We start from the raw sequence: 18,194 nt of genomic DNA on the forward strand, positions 1-18,194 counted from the left end.
TATCAAACTAAAGAAATTAACATTTAATTTGACCCCTTTGAACAGAAAATGTTATAAATGTGTCACTTTGAATAGACAGAATACGATCTCATGCTTCCTCTTAAAGTTTCTTTAATTCCGTCTACGTAATGACATTTAAAATTTTCAGACAAAAACCAGTTCTCTTAGGGCACGATAAGAATTAAAATCGTCCGTCACACAAACGCTTAAAGTTTATGGGAACATTAAAGATGGGTAATCCGAAATGAGTGTTAAAACTCCAGCTAACAGATGGCGGCCCGCCGTTGATACCAACTCAATTATTTACACTCAATAAAAAGGACATTATACGAGCATTAGAAAATAACCTGCAGAAGGGCTTGTCTTATTCCAATTCCTTACCTAACTTAGGCGAGCCAATGATTCCAATGACATTTTGGTTCTAATGTCAATTCATTTCTATAAGGAGCAAAATGTCACATAAAGTGGTAAAAAGTTGGTTGGTTGGCGGTGGTGTGGTCTAGTAGTGTGTCCGCTGAAACTGAAAACGAGGTTCTATTTTCAGAGTTTTCGGCTCGGTCACCAGTAGACTTGACCGGTTTTTCTTTAGTGTATGATGTCTACCTCTATGTCAGCCATTCTCAAAGTGTGCTCCGCGGACCCCTAGGGCTCCGCAAAGCCTCTCTGGGGGCTCCGTGTGAATTTTCCGGCGACCCCCGGTGCGCTGGTCATGGTAGCGGTCAGGGTACTGGCGGGGTCAGGGGTGCGAAGAATCTCCGGCAAAGATCCGGCTACCACCACCGACAACCTTTGGCCCTGGCAACATACAACACGCGTACACTGCGGACTGACGAAAAGTTAGCGGAACTGGAGGAAGGATTGAGCAAGTTGCGTTGGGACGTCGTGGGATTGTCAGAAGTCCGAAGAGAGGGTGAGGACACGATAATCCTAAAGTCCGGGAACTTGCTCTATTTCCGGGAGGGCGACCAACAGTCCCAGGGAGGTGTCGGGTTCATCGTCCACAAGTCCCTCGTAAACAATGTGGTGAAGATCGAGAGTGTGTCGCCTAGGGTGGCGTACCTTATACTCAGAGTATCTGAGAGGTACTCGTTGAAGATCATACAGGTGTACGCGCCGACTTCGGCACACTCCGACAACGAGGTGGAGGCTATGTACGAGCATATTTCAAAAGCCATGCATGGCTTCAAAACCTACTTCACCGTTGTTATGGGGGACTTCAACGCGAAACTAGGCAAGAAAGATGGTGACGAGCTGAGAGTGGGGCAATTTGGAGTTGGAAGTCGGAACCACCGGGGGCATCTGCTGGCTGGTTTCTTGGAGAACGAGGGACTCTATATGATGAACTCCTTCTTTAAGAAACGCGAGCACAGAAAATGGACCTGGATGAGTCCCGACGGTGTAACTAAAAACGAGATCGATTTCATCATGTCGACGAAGAGACATATATTCAATGATGTGTCTGTGATCAATACGGTCAAAATCGGAAGCGATCACCGCTTGGTAAGAGGCACATTGAATATATGTCCTAAGCTAGAACGCTCTCGACTGATGAAGTCCACGCTCCGTCCTGCACTCCAAACACAAAACCCCGAAAGCTTTCAGCTGGAACTCCAAAACCGTTTTGATTGTCTAGGCGATGATGTGGACGAATTCAACGACGGGTTTGTGGAAGCTGTCCATAGCGCTGGGTCTAAGTTTTTTAAGGCCCAACGGACAAACAAGACCAAAAGGCTCTCAGACTCCACTCAGAGACTCATTGAAAAAAGGAGTAAAATGGTTCTACAATCTTCAGCTGACGCGACTCTATACCGGCAGCTCAACAAGCAGATCTCTAAGTCCCTCACCCGCGATATGCGCCAATTTAATACTAAATGTATTGAAGAGGCCATAGAGCGGAATAAGGGCTCCAAAGTTTTTGCAAGGGATCTGTCTGTTGGGCAAAGCCAGCTCGCCAAATTGAAAACTGAGGATGGTAGAATCGTCACATCCAAACCTGAGCTCCTGAGTGAGATAGAGAGCTTCTATGGACAGCTATATACGTCAACCAGCAGGCCCGAAGTTGGTCTGGCGGAAGACCATAGAGCTAGACTGACCCGACACTATACCGAAGACATCCCGGACATCAGCCTGTACGAGATTAGAATGGCTCTTAAACAGCTTAAGAATAACAGGGCGCCTGGTGAAGATGGAGTTACAGCCGAACTTCTGAAGGCGGGTGGTAAACCGATCCTTACGGCCCTTCAGAAGCTGTTTAACTCCGTCGTACTAGAAGGGAGAACGCCAAGGGCATGGCACAGAGGTGTGGTGATACTGTTCTTCAAAAAAGGTGACAACACTTTATTGAAGAACTACCGACCCATTTCACTTCTGAGCCATGTCTATAAGCTGTTTTCAAGAGTCATTACGAATCGTCTCGCACGCAGGCTTGATGACTTCCAGCCTCCCGAACAAGCCGGTTTCCGAAGAGGCTTTAGTACCGTAGACCACATCCACACGCTTCGTCAGGTTATACAGAAGACCGAAGAGTATAACCTGCCCCTCTGTTTAGCGTTTGTGGACTACGAGAAAGCCTTCGATTCGATCGAAACCTGGGCTGTACTACAGTCTCTCCAACGGTGCCAAGTAGACTACCGCTATATCGAAGTGCTGAAGTGCTTGTACGAGAGCGCCACTATGTCAGTCCGACTCCAAGACCAGAACTCGAAGCCCATTCCGTTGCAGCGAGGGGTCAGGCAAGGAGATGTCATATCTCCTAAGCTGTTTACCGCTGCACTGGAGGATGTCTTTAAGACTCTGGATTGGAGAAGGCTAGGTATCAACATAAACGGTGAGTACCTCACTAACCTTCGATTCGCGGACGATATAGTAGTCTTGGCTGAGACCATGGAGGACTTGAGTACGATGCTCGATGACCTCAATAGAGCCTCCATGCGAGTTGGTCTTAAGATGAACATGGATAAGACAAAAATCATCTCCAATGCCCATGTAGCACCAATTCCCGTTACAATTGGAGGCTTTACACTCGAAGTTGTAGACGATTATATATACCTAGGACAAGTTATCCAATTAGGTAGGTCCAACTTCGAGAAAGAGGTTAATCGTCGAATCCGACTAGGTTGGGCAGCGTTCGGGAAGCTACGATACGTCTTTTCGTCCAATATTCCGCAGTGTCTGAAGACGAAAGTGTTTGATCAGTGTGTGTTGCCAGTGATGACATACGGTACTGAAACGTGGTCGCTTACAATGGGCCTCATAAGAAAGCTCAAGGTCACCCAAAGGGCAATGGAGAGGGCTATGCTAGGAGTCTCTTTGCGAGATCGTATCAGAAATGAGACCATCCGCAACACAACCAAAGTAACCGATATAGCCCTCCGAATCGCTAAACTTAAGTGGCAGTGGGCGGGGCACATTGCACGTAGAACCGATGGCCGTTGGGGCGGAAAGGTTCTCGAGTGGCGACCGCGTACCGGAAGGCGAACCGCGGGTAGGCCCCTAACAAGGTGGACTGATGACCTGGTGAAGGTCGCAGGAGTCCGCTGGATGCGGGTGGCGCAGGACAGGTCATTGTGGCAATCTTTGGGGGAGGCCTATGTCCAGCAGTGGACGTCTTTCGGCTGATGTGATGATGATGATGATGATGACTTAAACAAAAGATTAATTCCCTAGTTGGGTTTTGATGTTGGTAGATATCAACATCAATTTAACTAGTGGCTCAGCAAGACTAGACTTTCGCGCTATGCTTAGAAAATGAAAAACACTTTTTTTTTCAAGCCATTACACAATCTAGTCACGATGGTCTTAACGATGCGCTATTTATTGGGTATACGCGCTAACCACGTAACTTCTGCATTTTGAATGTCCAAAAACTGTTGCTGCCAATATTTTTTCAAAAATCTTAGAATCTGGTCACAAAATTATACGAGATTCGATTGAAAATTTCGACCTGTAGAGAAGAAAATCCGGACATACAAAAAGCAAATCGAGTTAAACCGTAAACATACTCGTACGCTGCGCTATCGTTCCGTCAATAAAGCGACCTATCTACAAAATAGTTCGAAAAATGCCATAAAAATCATAATACATTAGGTTGATATAAAATGTCACACCTACATTGGTTTCCTGAGCATTTGACTCGCCTACACTCTTCAAACGATAGGAATAAAAATGTTAAGACAGAATCACGACATAATAGCCATTTACGATATAAGAAATTACCTTTGGCAAGTGTTGTATCACTCCAGCCGGCTATGTTCAAACAGTTTTTAGCGTAGTATAACTAAAAATACTATCCCTGAGTTAATGAAGCGGTATTGTATAAGAGCTGAAACCTGCACCACGCATCATGTTTGTCATTGCATTTGTTTTTCTAAAAACATTTCATGCGTCACAATTTGGATTTCTTTCAACCCCTTTTTGCCAAGAGTGGCACTGAAACTCAGTAGTTCATGTGCTCTGCCTACCCCTTTATGGGATACAGGCGTGATTATATGTATGTATGTATGCATTTCACGCGTGATCTCTGATTACGAACTGTTATTAAGATTATACAGGTCAATATTAAAATGGATAAAATACTGGCTTATATACTAGCTCAGTGATGGACGAGAAAACAAGATCGACCAAACACGGCGGTCGTGATGCGCAAAACCACCATTCTGTTTATGCTTGTAATGTAAATTCGTAAAAAGAGATAAACGTTTCATTCTGTAGCCATTACTTATACTTACTCGTATACAAGCTACAGATTTTAAGTAAAAGTGATGCATTGGTAAGCATTTGGGTCCAATAATTTTAGTGATGAGTGAATTTGAACATAGTGATGATTTTACAAAGACCGAAGTCTATATTTGGTTCATGACATGGATAGTATAAAGCGAGATTATTGAGATTCAGCCAAGATATCCTATGATGGCAATCAATACTTACATCTACCTCTATACGTAAAAGTTTAATTCCGCATACTATACTAATATACATATATATTAAACCGAATCAATTATTGTATTAGTGTAGTAAGGATCATCAATTAAAAAGATGACCTGGAAATGAAACTAATCTTATGACTCACGTTTAAGTTTATAAAACCTATTCGGCTCCGCCAAAGCACGACCGAGGATTTTCTTAACGTACCGTGTTTAATCGAAATTAGCATTTATAGCATCCTTGATCCCGTCATAGCAAATATAACAAATGTTGCTAGAAAAAACACAGGTAGACGCAAATATTTGTGAACAATTTGTAGAATTCACACTTAATAACGTTGATTTTTTCTAGCGAATGTTTAGGAGCGGCGGCGGCTTCAAAGGGGCCATCATTAGGACGATATGAGTATGAGTGAGGTGCTATGATTGCTTCTTCTCTGGGAGACCGCAACAGGTGACAGCGACCTTCGGGTAAAAAATGATAAGTAGGTAATCTAAAGTGGTTTATTGTTCTTTTTTATGTTTTAGTTTTTTTGTGTATGGTATGAATGACTTTGGGTTCGGATGTTTAACGAGATTAGACAGTTTTATACATAAAGAAAGTGCTTTAGAAATATCATAATATAATTTACAATACATTTATTTTATTTATTTAACAAATCATCTGAGAAATATAAATGCAAAACAATAAAAAAACGAATACGGAAATGATGTTACTCTACATCTATCACTCAAAGAGGTCAAATTAAATTTCCATTAGTTTTATTCAAACTGGCAACAATTGCCGGAATACATTTTGGTTACAGAATTTCATCCAGACACAATTATTTAATATCTACTGTACTCCCTTTCCGGATACTCGCAGCACTAGAATACAGAGAATGCTCCGTAGTTCGTAGATACTCTACGGATTGGAACAACAGCAATTCATATTCTAAACCTAGCCAATCGAAATGTAGGTATTGGTTTAATTGCCTATGATAAATATGTCAATAAGAGAATCGATCAAAATGCATTTAATTTATTGAAGTTACTTTCAGCTGCTCAGCATTCCTCACGTAAGCGAAGCATAAAGTTATTTTCAACAATTGTCGCAATAAAAATAACAGCTAAAAATAATCTTAGTTTTAAATAAGTGTTATATTTAGGTACTTATTTACAATTTTCTAATCAGCATGAAGCGTATCATTTTAGTTAGTCGATGCGATTTGACTGTAACGAAACGCTGACAATACATCCCTAATTTTATTGTGTCAAAAATTGTGTAACTGCATAGATCGTACACAATTAATTTTTTTTACGAAAATATAATTTTAATAAATATTTATATTTTAAATACACCCATGTATGTCGTAAAAATGTAGATATTTATAGCTTACAGAATTATTTATTACTTATATTAAAGCAATTTGGTAATTTGATACAAGACAAGACGAAAGCGTCTCCAGGACAATAGGAACATATTTGGTATACAGAGCACGAGAAGGTCTTAGTACCTACAGAGCCGCTCAGTGTTAAGTTAATATCTCTAAATTACATAGTGGACGGGTAAGTGACGCTTCTGTGTTGTAGCGGGACCGATTGAATTTAATGGCCCTATTTGCGCAGACGCTGATAATTTAGCGCGACGTGGCTGGCGTACGGATGGAGAGATAATGCCGCAGACTATTATACTATTATGCTAGGTTTGCACGGGCTTAGTATTCGTTATTAGGATACAGGAACAAGATCATGTGGATTAGCAAAGTGACAATTGGCAAATCATCATCATCATCATCCTGTCCCGGCCGGTTTTGGGCCTCAGCGACTGGATCTTGGCTTATTATTAAGAGCGACGGTCGTGAGCTCTCAGGTGGCTGAAGTAGCCTATTTTTGCAGTGAATGTACGACCACACTCACTGCATGTCAGAGTCTGAGGTAACTACGAAGGTTTTACAAACCCTCGAATCATTTATTTATTTATTTAAACTTTATTGCACTAATTTACAAAAAAGAGTACAAATGGCGGACTTAACGCCTTGAGGCATTCTCTACCAGTCAACCATTGGGCTAAACAGAAACCTTAGTTTGGCGCAGGATTTTTAAAATTAAATAAGAAAACACGTCAGTACTTATACTTATCGCAATAAACCTACTTATATACATATCTCTTAATTTAATTCAAAAATTTAAAGTTTAATTATTATTCTAAATTTTTATATATGAACTGTAACCATCGATCTAAACTACCTAGATGCACCATCACGGCTTAGAATGTGTCCGCAGCAAATTGTGCTTGAAAATGTTCTAAGCACAATTGGGCGGTCAGTAGCGCTTCATCCGCCGTGTCGGCAACATGCCTAAGTGCTCCGTAAAAAAGTGCAAAAATAACACCTTATATACGTTGAAAAAGGATGACGTATCGTATTTCCGGTAAGTAATTGTTAATAATTTTATAATGTTATGCATTTGTGGTCAAAATGGCTTCCTAACTTACAAAAAACATTTATTTTCTAGAATAATTAAAGTAAATTCCTTGATTTGGTCTTACGCAGTTTGTCTCTTTCTCTCGCGCTATACTAGTAATGAGCGGACGGCGACAAAAGATGGATGAAGTGGAACATAGTTAAAAATGGAATGATGGAGTCGCTAATTTATATTTTTTGTAAAAGAAGCCTATTTCATATTAATAATGTATGTATTTATTTATTATTATGGACCAATAAGTCTGAAATAAATGATTTCAATTCAATAATATTAATACATATCTTATAAATTACTTTAATTATAAAAAGAAACAACCCGGGAATAGCAAATTCGTTTTTAAGTAATAAAAAAGCTTTTTATTCCAGATTCCCAAAACAAGACGTTGAAAGGGAAAAATGGCGCAAGATTATAGCTGAGGAGCGGAGAGAAGATTTACCCAAACAAAGCTTTGAAAGAAATTATACGTAGAATAATAAATTAATGTCATCGTTCAATTCTTCTTTGTTTTAATAGCTACTTAATTCATATTCTCCAAGTGCACCCTCACACACACCACATACAATCCCTCAACTGTTTACCTTCACATAATCGCTACACATACACTCACTACACGCACACACACACACACACACATATGTTATATATATATACATACCTACACACACACACACTATATATATATATATATATATACACGGTGTTTCCGGTATCACTCAAAACCTCAGACACCCCAACTGATTTTTATTTTTTTAAACTCATCTAGAGTATTCATCTTTTAATCTGATCGTTACTTTTTTTTTAATTGAATTTTTAATTTTCTGTACAGCTCTACTTGACTTTTAGCTCTACACTTAATAAAATAATTGCTAACTACCATCATAAACCATAAGACTATTTATTTGTGTACGTTACTGCAACGACATAAGGTTTACCAATAGACAGCTAAGATGTCACTGTAAAACACTTTAAATCTTTGTCACAGTAAACTTCAAATTGGACAGGTCATCGCAGTAAGCAAATGAACTCAATATTCAAAATGACAAGGTTGTAATTAGGTACGAGTTCAATTTGTTATGACTTATGATAAACATTAAGATTAAACTGACAAACAACGTCAAACTAGTAGCGGAAAAAATAATCGTCCAAGTAACCGGCCAGTATTAATACCCCTAAATACTGAAAAAAGGCAAACAACCTCTAGCAGTGCGATATACACAATGTTGTATTACGAGTACAATAGAATGGGCACGTAAAAAATAACTAATAATACTAATTTAAATAAAAATATTACCCCCATCAAGATATAGCTCAATCGATTCTACTCTCGATTCTGAACAAACTGTTTTCAGGTTTTTAGTGTTAAGTGAAACACGGTGTATATGTATATATATATATATATATACCTCAGTTGACTCTATTTAATAATGCAAACATTGCAAAACGTGGAGATATTAATCAGTTCAGTTGCAATTGTCCCCCAGTCCAAATTGTCCCGCCGTACCTTATATATTTTTTTGTTTGAGATAATATCAATAAAAATATCGTACAGTAAAAACTCATTTTTTTCGCTTAAAATACGCAACATCTCGAAAAATGTTATACCAAACGTTTTGTTCCTTAAGAAATTTTCTATCTAATAGGATTTTTTAAAACAGTTTTTCGCAAAAATACCGCAAATTTCCTCATTCTCGCCTTTCATCTCATAGCGCGACTCCCATGATGCCTCTGTCCATCCTCGTTCCCAATGTAAAAATGGCGTTTAGATTGTTGCAGCGCAAACGAAATTAAACTTAAGTTGGTTGCAATAAGACGTAGATTTTTTTAAAAATATGCACACCTGCGATCTGCGGTAATAAAATTTTATGGCTTTCGCGATGATCACATTCATTAATGTCATAACCGCCAATTGCTTGCATTTGAAATTGAACTTTAAGTACTAAGAAATAACGTTGTTTTTGTAAAAAAATGAAAGTAGTTTTTACTACATTGCGAAGTTTTCGTTTGTCAACTGGACGCACACATTTGCAACTAAGCGATCGGACACTTTTGAGTGCCACTGTAACTGTTGACGTGTAATGTATCTGTGCATTTACGAAATAAATGAATATGAATATGAATATAATAAATACATATTCAGAATAAAATAAAATATATAATTTATATTTATGCGCGCCTGATAAGCCCAAGTGACAAATAGCCGTCTACACACACATAGGTGTTACTGAATGGGTTTTGTTATAAGAGAAGTTCACGCGACAAGAATGTTCACACCACAGAAATAGTGACAACCTGACAAGACAAGTATTTGTAGATTTTTAGCTGGCGTAGACATTTGTCGCTTAGAAAACAGAGTGGGCTTCTTACTCGTATTAGTTGCACGTGCAGTTGCACTTATACGATACCAGCTTTTGCCCGCGGCTTCGCTCGCGTTAAATTCGAAAACTGTGTAATGCTTCATACAAACTTCCACCCTCATTTTAGGGAAGTGGGGGTTAGAAAGAGACAAAAATTTGCCTATGTCACTCCACTTTAAAAAAATCACGTCAATACATCGTTCCGTTTTGCCGTAAAAGACGGACAAACAAACAGACACACACTTTCCCATTTATAATATTAAGTATGGATGTTTACATACACGTGACAAATGAGGATTATGATTATTAGGCTCGCCCGTGTAAACCTAGCTTTTGTTGGATTCATCTATTAATTCTATGACATTTCGTGTCATACTAAATGTCTAACGATACCGTGTACAATCGTAATGTCAGTGCTAAGTAGTTGTCTTTAAACTGAAGGCTTTAATTTACAAGCATACTTTATTATGATGGAAATAAAGTCATTACCACACGTTATTATATACCTGCATATTGATACCTATCTTACAATTCTCTAGACAAAAATGTTTATAATTTCTTCCAGTCGTTTAGAGCGGACGCTCCGACTATGAAAATGAGCTCTGACAGCTACATTATAGGGTTCTTTAAAAAAAGGAAGCTTCAGGCGACCATTTTATTTAAGCTCGGTGTCTGCTTACCACCTGGCGGTCCGTATGCTTCTTTGCCACCGTCATGGTATGAAAACATACTTACCTATATTATAAACAACAAAAATAGTTATTAAGCTCATTAGCCTGTTATCTCATTTAAAAGTTATCAAAAAAATCATTGCGATTAAATTTCATTGGGTTGGATTGAATTTGAAGAAGCCAAAAGCGCATTAGTAAACATTAGTTGTTCGCTTGTAACAGCTAGCGCACGAAGTACAAGCAACTTTTCTTCTTTCAAACCAAAAAGGCAAGTGGCAAGTAACAAATCTGGATTTCTAAAAGCTTCGCAAATACGAGGGCGTTACGCGACGGGCCATTAGAGCCGAACAAGTGAGGGTAGTTAGCACCCCCGCATTAGTCCGGACTATTTACCCCGAAGTGCGGTAATCCAAACACAGAAACTACAAATCATTGGGCTTTCACTTTAGTTTAGCCCGTACCTATTGATGTAACTTCTGGGGAGTGCAAATCGACTTTTTGCTGCGAGTTCATTTCAAAGTGCGAATTAATTTAGAATGATCTTAGATTTCATTGTCTAGCAGTGTCAAATCCTAATCATTGTTTTAAGTGTTTATTCTCGGGGACATATATCGGAGATGTTTGATACATTTAATCTACTCGTTATAAGAATTATGATTTAGCAAGAATAAATTGTGTTTTATTTGAGCCGAACAAGTGAGGGTAGTTAGCCCCCCGACATCAGTCCGGACTATTTACACCGGAGTGCAGTAATCCAATGGGCTTTTACTTTATTATTGCCCGTATTAATGTTACATTCGGTAGTTCAAATAGGCTTTTTGCCACAGCTGAGTTGTAGAATGAGTTTAATTTTGAATGACTTTGACCACAGTATAAGGATAAATCAGTAGTTAATCTCCGGCAGCGGCGACGCGGTCGTTACTACTGCGCAAGGTCACGCAGGGTTGTACCTGTGCTACTGTCCTACTCGTAGTAACTGTGTATGGCGCTATGCTAGTACCAACGCTCTTTCTACCTTTTTATCTAATAAAGATTCAAGTACGTGTTTGTTTCTTAAATACTGACGAAATCGTATTTACATAAAATGTTTGAATAGATGTTTGCACAATATTTAAGTAGGTACCAAACTTTCGAGCTAGATAGATCGCAGCATCTACCTAAATGTCGTTACAGATAAATCCTTATTGATTTTAATGTGTCATTCTAGCTTTAAATCTCACTTTTACGCTATTTACGTAAGCAATAATGTACCTAACACTGCAAAAATATAACAACCACTTACTTTTCTGGGTGTCTAGGAATTCTAAAGAACATTCTGACATTTCCGCATTTTGAGAACTGTTCTCCATACACCCATAAACACTACAGTAACGAAAATATGTCTTCGGTGCTGACGTCATTTTTTCCCGAACTCAACACGTCAACACAGCGCGCGAACGCGGCCCCGACTGTCCAGCCCAATACTTACCAGTTTCGCATGTATTCGGTGCATATGGAGAGTAGTTTTCGACACACCGCGCGGAGTGAAGTTTGTTAGAAGAGTTATTACTGCTTTATACTGTGCTTTGACTAGGGTTTGCAATCCGGATATTCGAATATCCGAATTATTCGAATATCCGCCAATATTTTTATCCGAAAATATTCGAATAATCCAAGTGAAATTATCCGGATAAACGGATAATTTCTATAAACATTATTTTTTATTTATAAGTAATATATTTAATAGATAGACGTCATTGAAACCAATTTCGATCAATTCTTAATACGGATAATGTTATTGCTAACAAGTTAACACCTATTTATCTTTAAAATCAAACTAATATTATTTCATTCTAGCCTTTCTAGGCAATGATTTATTTTATTTACAAAACAAAGGAAGCATTCGTGGACAAGAAGTAAGCAGAATGCCTCACCGTCACCCCACGCACTCAGTTCTTATCGAATATTCGATTAATTCTATTAATTGGATGATTTAGAAAAGCACAAAAACGTTCAATTATTATTTTTTAATATGAAAACGTTTCCCCGACCTACTTTTATTACTGCTAATAGCTAACGTGAAGTTATCTGTGAAACCGTACTTAATAAGGGAGATTGATACCTAGATTTCCTGGTCCCTTGTTTTATTGAAATTGAAATTTAGCGCCTCACTCCGAATTTAGCTGTTACCAGTTCCATAGCAATTTAGTACGCCAGAATTCCCTCCACTTCACTAAGAAATATAAGGTGTTTTCCTTTTAAGTCCTAAGTTACATGCATACACAAAAATCGGTCTAATTACTATTTTTACTTTGAAATCTTAGTCAATCTACTGATCAGCTTGGAAACTAAAACCCATCAAATCGCTGCCGAGTGCCGAGCAATTTGAGGCGTTTAGGATTTAAATATTTAAATAACTTCGCCTTTGTACCTCCTCCTTCTTCATCCTTCTAAATTTGATGTCTTGTATATTTTATGTTGGTGGTACAATAAAGAATTTACTTACTTATTTATCACCTCTCACCTTCCATTGGTAATTTGGTACCAGCCACTGTGCAACAAAGGTCTAAAATGATCCACACCTGGATAGGAAGTGTCTTCGTCTAATTGGTCTTCTCTTTTTGGGTTATTCTGTTTTGCACGAGTCCCTATATCTTTGCTCATTCCTGTTCTAAGACCCTAACCAGGACGCTTTTGTTTAGAGCCTACGAAGAGAGTTTTCAACTTTTTATATTAAGTATCCGATCCGGTCCAAGATGGCATCTGGTACGGGCGTAGGCATTTATGCAAATAACTACATGAGAATATAGAGGTAGTTAGACAAACCCAAGGGAAGAATATCTATATACTCGGCGACAGTCAGGCGGCACTCAAAGCCTTCACATCGCCCAGAGGTGACTCTAGACTGGTATTAAACGGCATCCAAGCTCTTAACAAGCTTGGAAGGCAAAACAAGGTGCAACTGGTATGGATACCGGGGCACGAAACTTCATTGGCAATGAAAATGCTGATGAACTTGCCAAAGCCGGATCTGAAGACAACTTCATAGGTCCGGAACCTTTTGTGGGCCTTTCACAAGGAACCATTAAAACGGCTATGAAATACCAAACAAAGACTAATCACCAAAAAGAGTGGGATGCCCTAGTAGGTCTGAAGCATTCAAAGCTCTTTATGCGGAGGGTAGACTCTGGATGGAGCAAAAAGCTAGGAAAGCTAGGCAAAAGACAACTCCAAATTATAACGGGGGTGTTCACAGGCCATTACGGGATCAAAGGAATTTTGGCCAAGATGGGACACGCTGACAACACTGATTGTCGCATATGTGGCGAAGAGGAAGAGACCGTCAGACATCTAATTTGTGAATGTCACACCCTCGCCAGACAAAGAATGAAGAACTTTGGAGCAGGCTACCTAGTACCAAAGGACTTCAGAGAGCTACCCATGAGCCTCATCATCCGATACGTGGAGATGGTCGAGAAGCTCCTGAATACCTGCCTTCAGATCTTAGGATCGAAGGAGTGGTGATTCGGTGAATTTCTTAACCCGCCATCATATACCGGAAATTAACGAATTCAGAATCAACAACAACGACAACGTGTCGAGAGTTCTGAGATAGGAAATTTCAGCACTAGGCACAGGTAAATGCGGGACGGCCTGATGTTTTATCATTTATTGCGCGACCATGCTTATACGCGTGGTATCATTTTTATAGAGTATTGCATTTTGAATCTGGTATGATTCGAGGTACGTTCGAGTCCTGTTGGAGCTTGGAGGTGATGTGATGTTTTATTTAAAACTAGCTTTTTCCCGAGGCGCCCGCGTACTAAAAATAATCTTATTCAAACGTTGAACTTTTGACCCCTATTTTACCCTCTTAGGTTGTGAATTTTGAAAAATCCTTTCTTAGTGCTCCTCTAATCCTCTACACCTCATAAAGAACCTGCGTGCCAAATTTGGAATCTCTAGGACCATCGGTTTTGGCTATGCGTGGATATGTCAGTCACTCAGTCAGTTTCTTCTTATAAATATTTAGAAGTTTCTGCGTCATAAGAATATTTTATAATTGCTTATTATTCGTTGTGGATTCACATATTCTGTATAAGCTTAAGATTCAAAGTAATAATAATAATGGTTAACTTGCAGTGACCCTATAAAGTAATGGAAGAGCGGAGCCTTCTGGCACAAGTATTTTATATTACTTAAAAGAAGGTTCTTGTTTGGTTTCTATGTACGTGTGTAACCAATAAATCATTTTCATTTTCAGAATGGTAGATTCTTCTGCAGCGTTATTTTTTTCGTTGCTTTTGATGCTGAATGTACCTCGTAGCATGTATTATTTGGCTGAGATTACGTTTATAACAGCAGCCTTACTCGCAGCACGTCGTCGATCACAACGTCGCCGCTAGCAGCTCGTTCGTCGCGAGCCGTAGCATTTTCGCGGGCCGCGGGCGAACACTGTGTTAAGCGTAGTGATGTGCCAGCCTCGCAATATTGCCGACAACTGTCTGTGCTGGGAATATAACATGACTATTCTACTCGTACTGTAGAACTAGAAAGTAAATGTGTGGGTCGATTTTAATATGTGATTCTAAAATATGTAGGTATGTCAATTGTTTTGTCTTAGTTATAGAAGTTTGACTAAAAATTACTAGTAGAAGGTAGTTTTATTTTTATTCATGTAGTTTCAACTGTTACTTGTCTTGAAACTCGACCTCCTTGTTCTTGCCTCGTATTATTTGGCTGAGATTACGTTTATAACAGCAGCCCTAGCAGCACGTCGTCGATCACAACGTCGTCGCTAGCAGCTCGTTCGTCGCGAGCCTTACGGTTCAGCCACGACATTGGTCTAAGCGCGACAGCGGCGAGCGGCGGCCATACATTGAAGCGAGACACAGCGATGGGACTCTTCATTCGAGCGATGGGATGCTGGCGGCCGCGAGTTCGCGGCCTAATCAGGGTGGCGCGCGTTCTTTCGATGTCCACGTGTGGAATGGCTAATTCATGAATAAAATAGGACCATTTCAAATACGAAGGCCCTATGGGACTCGAAACTTAACAATAGGGCTCATAATGTTTGCCTTTTGTTATCTAATTAGGCCCACTTCAAATTGGCACGCGTCGGTGCAATCTTTTTGTCGGTGCAATCAGGTATCTTTTGTTATCACTACCTATTGGCTAATTGACCGTCTCAAGTGCCATCGCCTTCGTATTTGAAATGGCTAGAAAGCCGCGCTTATACCAATGTCGTGGCTGGGCCGTTAGCATTTTCGCGGGCCGCGGGCGAACACTGTGTTAAGCGTAGTGATGTGCCGTTCTCGCATATTGCCGACTGGACTGAAGGCGATCATATATTGCTTTCTAAAAAAATTTTAAAAAGCCCCCGACATAGTGGACCGATTTTCATGAAACATAGCCATGTTTCTTTTACGGACTAATCTCGACACACTCGCGCCACTTGAATCTAGTTTCAATGACATTCATAATTATGGACTCTTAGTTCTGTTGCTTCATTACGGTTTAGGTAGGTACTAGTGAATGGGAAAAAAACTGTTCCCAAAGTATCACATCCCAAACTATTTTCCTAATTTGTCATTTGTAGCGAATGAAAAATACCGGTTTTTATTTTTCGGGGACTTGAAATATTGATAGCGGCACATCACTATGAGAACGAGCGCTGCTAGTCTACGAGCTATAGGGATGAAATGTTGAAAGATTCATTGTAGGCGCTAGGTTTAGAGTTATTGGAAGCATTAGCTTATGCATGCTATTAAGAACAAGTTTGGATTTTTCGTTTCACATTTTAATACCTATCGAGTGACAAGACAGTGAAAAACACCTTCAACTCCGTGAACGAAGCGAATTCTCAAACTTGACGCTGTAAAGGACAAATTATGATAACTTTGATAAATTCAAAAGCTACCACTTAGATAGGTAGGTAAGTTGTCAACCTACTTTAAGTAGGCCTGGCAAACGAGCCTGATGGTAAGCGATCACTGCTGCCGCCCATGGACACCCGAAACACCAGAAGCCAACCAAAATCAACAAACAAAAAAACCTCAAATTACTAAAATTCATTTCGAAATGATCACTGATCATTTTAAGAATAAACCATTAAAAATAATAACTTATACCTAGGTACACTTAAGTAATTTACTATCTATTGTAAAGCATAATTTACAAAATATAAACTTCTTGCAAAATTGTACCGGCATTCCTCTATTCATACGATGTCAAGATAGACCCACTGTTGTAAAGCGCCGCCAGCTCTAGTTACACACCCGCGCCGCTAATAGGGATCATCTCCCATCATTTCAACTCTCTCACCCAGCATCGATAAGTACCCACCTACCTACTTCTTTAATCATTGCAATTTCGAAACAAGCTCAAGCGTTGTCGGTGTCGAATAAATTTTGTATAATGTAAACGTGATAACAATTTAAATTCCTCTGTAAAGGGTCTCGAGCCGACAAAAACAACAAACAAACGGCGAGGCGCGCGATTGGCGCAGCGGCGAGGGGCGGCGCCGGCCGCGGGCCCCTCCTGCCTCGCGCGCCAGTCTCGCTCGCTCGCCCAGTCCTTATCTTCCACTCCGCTGCGGGAGACGTGTGACCTGAGTTTTCAGTTGACAATAATAATCAAAACAGTAACGGGTTAGTGACAAACCATGCCTCGACCCACACGTGAGTCCTACGGAGACCAAAAACCACCGTTCTCATACATAGCCCTGACCGCCATGGCCATCTGGAGTTCCCGGAGCGCATGCTGCCTCTCTCAGAGATCTACCGGTTCATCACGGACCGCTTCCCGTACTACCGGCGCAACACGCAGCGCTGGCAGAACTCGCTGCGGCACAACCTGTCCTTCAACGACTGCTTCGTGAAGGTGCCGCGCCGCCCGGACCGGCCCGGCAAGGGCGCCTACTGGACGCTACATCCGCAGGCCTTCGACATGTTCGAGAATGGGTCGCTGTTGAGGAGGCGCAAGCGGTTTAAGTTACATAAGGGGGAGAAGGACAGTTTAAATGCGGAGCTGGCGGCGCTGGCCAGTTTTAATAGAGCGTTTCTGGCGCGTCAGGCTGGCGGGCCGCCGCCGCCGCCGAGTATGCCAAGTGGAGGGTTGTATGGTCCTTCTGTGAACCTCTGTTCGAGGTTGAGTCCCGAGCCGCTGGAAGCGCCGGACACGGCGGCGCTGCTGCCGGCGGGCCCGCGGCCGCGGCGCGCGTTCACGATCGACGCGCTGCTGGAGCCGGAGCCTCGGCGCTCGCCATCCCCGCCGCCGCCGCCGCCGCTGCAGCCGCACTGCCCGCTGCCGCTGCCGCCCGCGCCCTACCTGCTGGCGGCGCATCGCTACCACGCGGAGCTGCTGGCTGGCCTGCAGCAGTCATGTCTGCCCCCCTTATGGACGTGGCGAGATACCAACCAATTTTCACATTATACGCTAAATTCATGAATGGTAAGTGTTGTAAATTAATAACTTACATGAACAGCTTTAACATAGATATACTACGAGTATATGTAGGGCATATAGGGAACCATAACTAATAAATCTACTCATACCTATACCCTATACCTATTTACATTAGATACACTATATACAATTACATTAATTAGGTGGTAGTTAGATACCTGCAAAGTACCTACCTGCCTACAAATATGTGTAATTAACTACCAAAGTACCTACAAAGTCCCTACAGCTGTAGAATTAAGTCATCAAACCCTCTGCGGACAAACATACCTAAGTAGGTAACTATGCCTAAATGATCGGTGTTAGAATTAGGAACTTGCCCTGACACTCAACCCTGA

General features: G+C 40.6%; 1 protein-coding gene across 1 annotated transcript; it reads left to right on the forward strand.

The window, feature by feature from the left end:
• Positions 1-17,056: 17,056 nt before the first annotated feature.
• On the forward strand, positions 17,057-17,841 carry LOC125225856 (fork head domain-containing protein FD4-like). The gene is given in 2 exon segments (XM_048129729.1): positions 17,057-17,138; positions 17,141-17,841. Coding segments are annotated over 2 exon segments (783 nt in total).
• Positions 17,842-18,194: the final 353 nt, after the last annotated feature.

This window comes from Leguminivora glycinivorella, chromosome 4, assembly GCF_023078275.1.
Source record: "Leguminivora glycinivorella isolate SPB_JAAS2020 chromosome 4, LegGlyc_1.1, whole genome shotgun sequence".
NCBI lineage: Eukaryota > Metazoa > Arthropoda > Insecta > Lepidoptera > Tortricidae > Leguminivora > Leguminivora glycinivorella.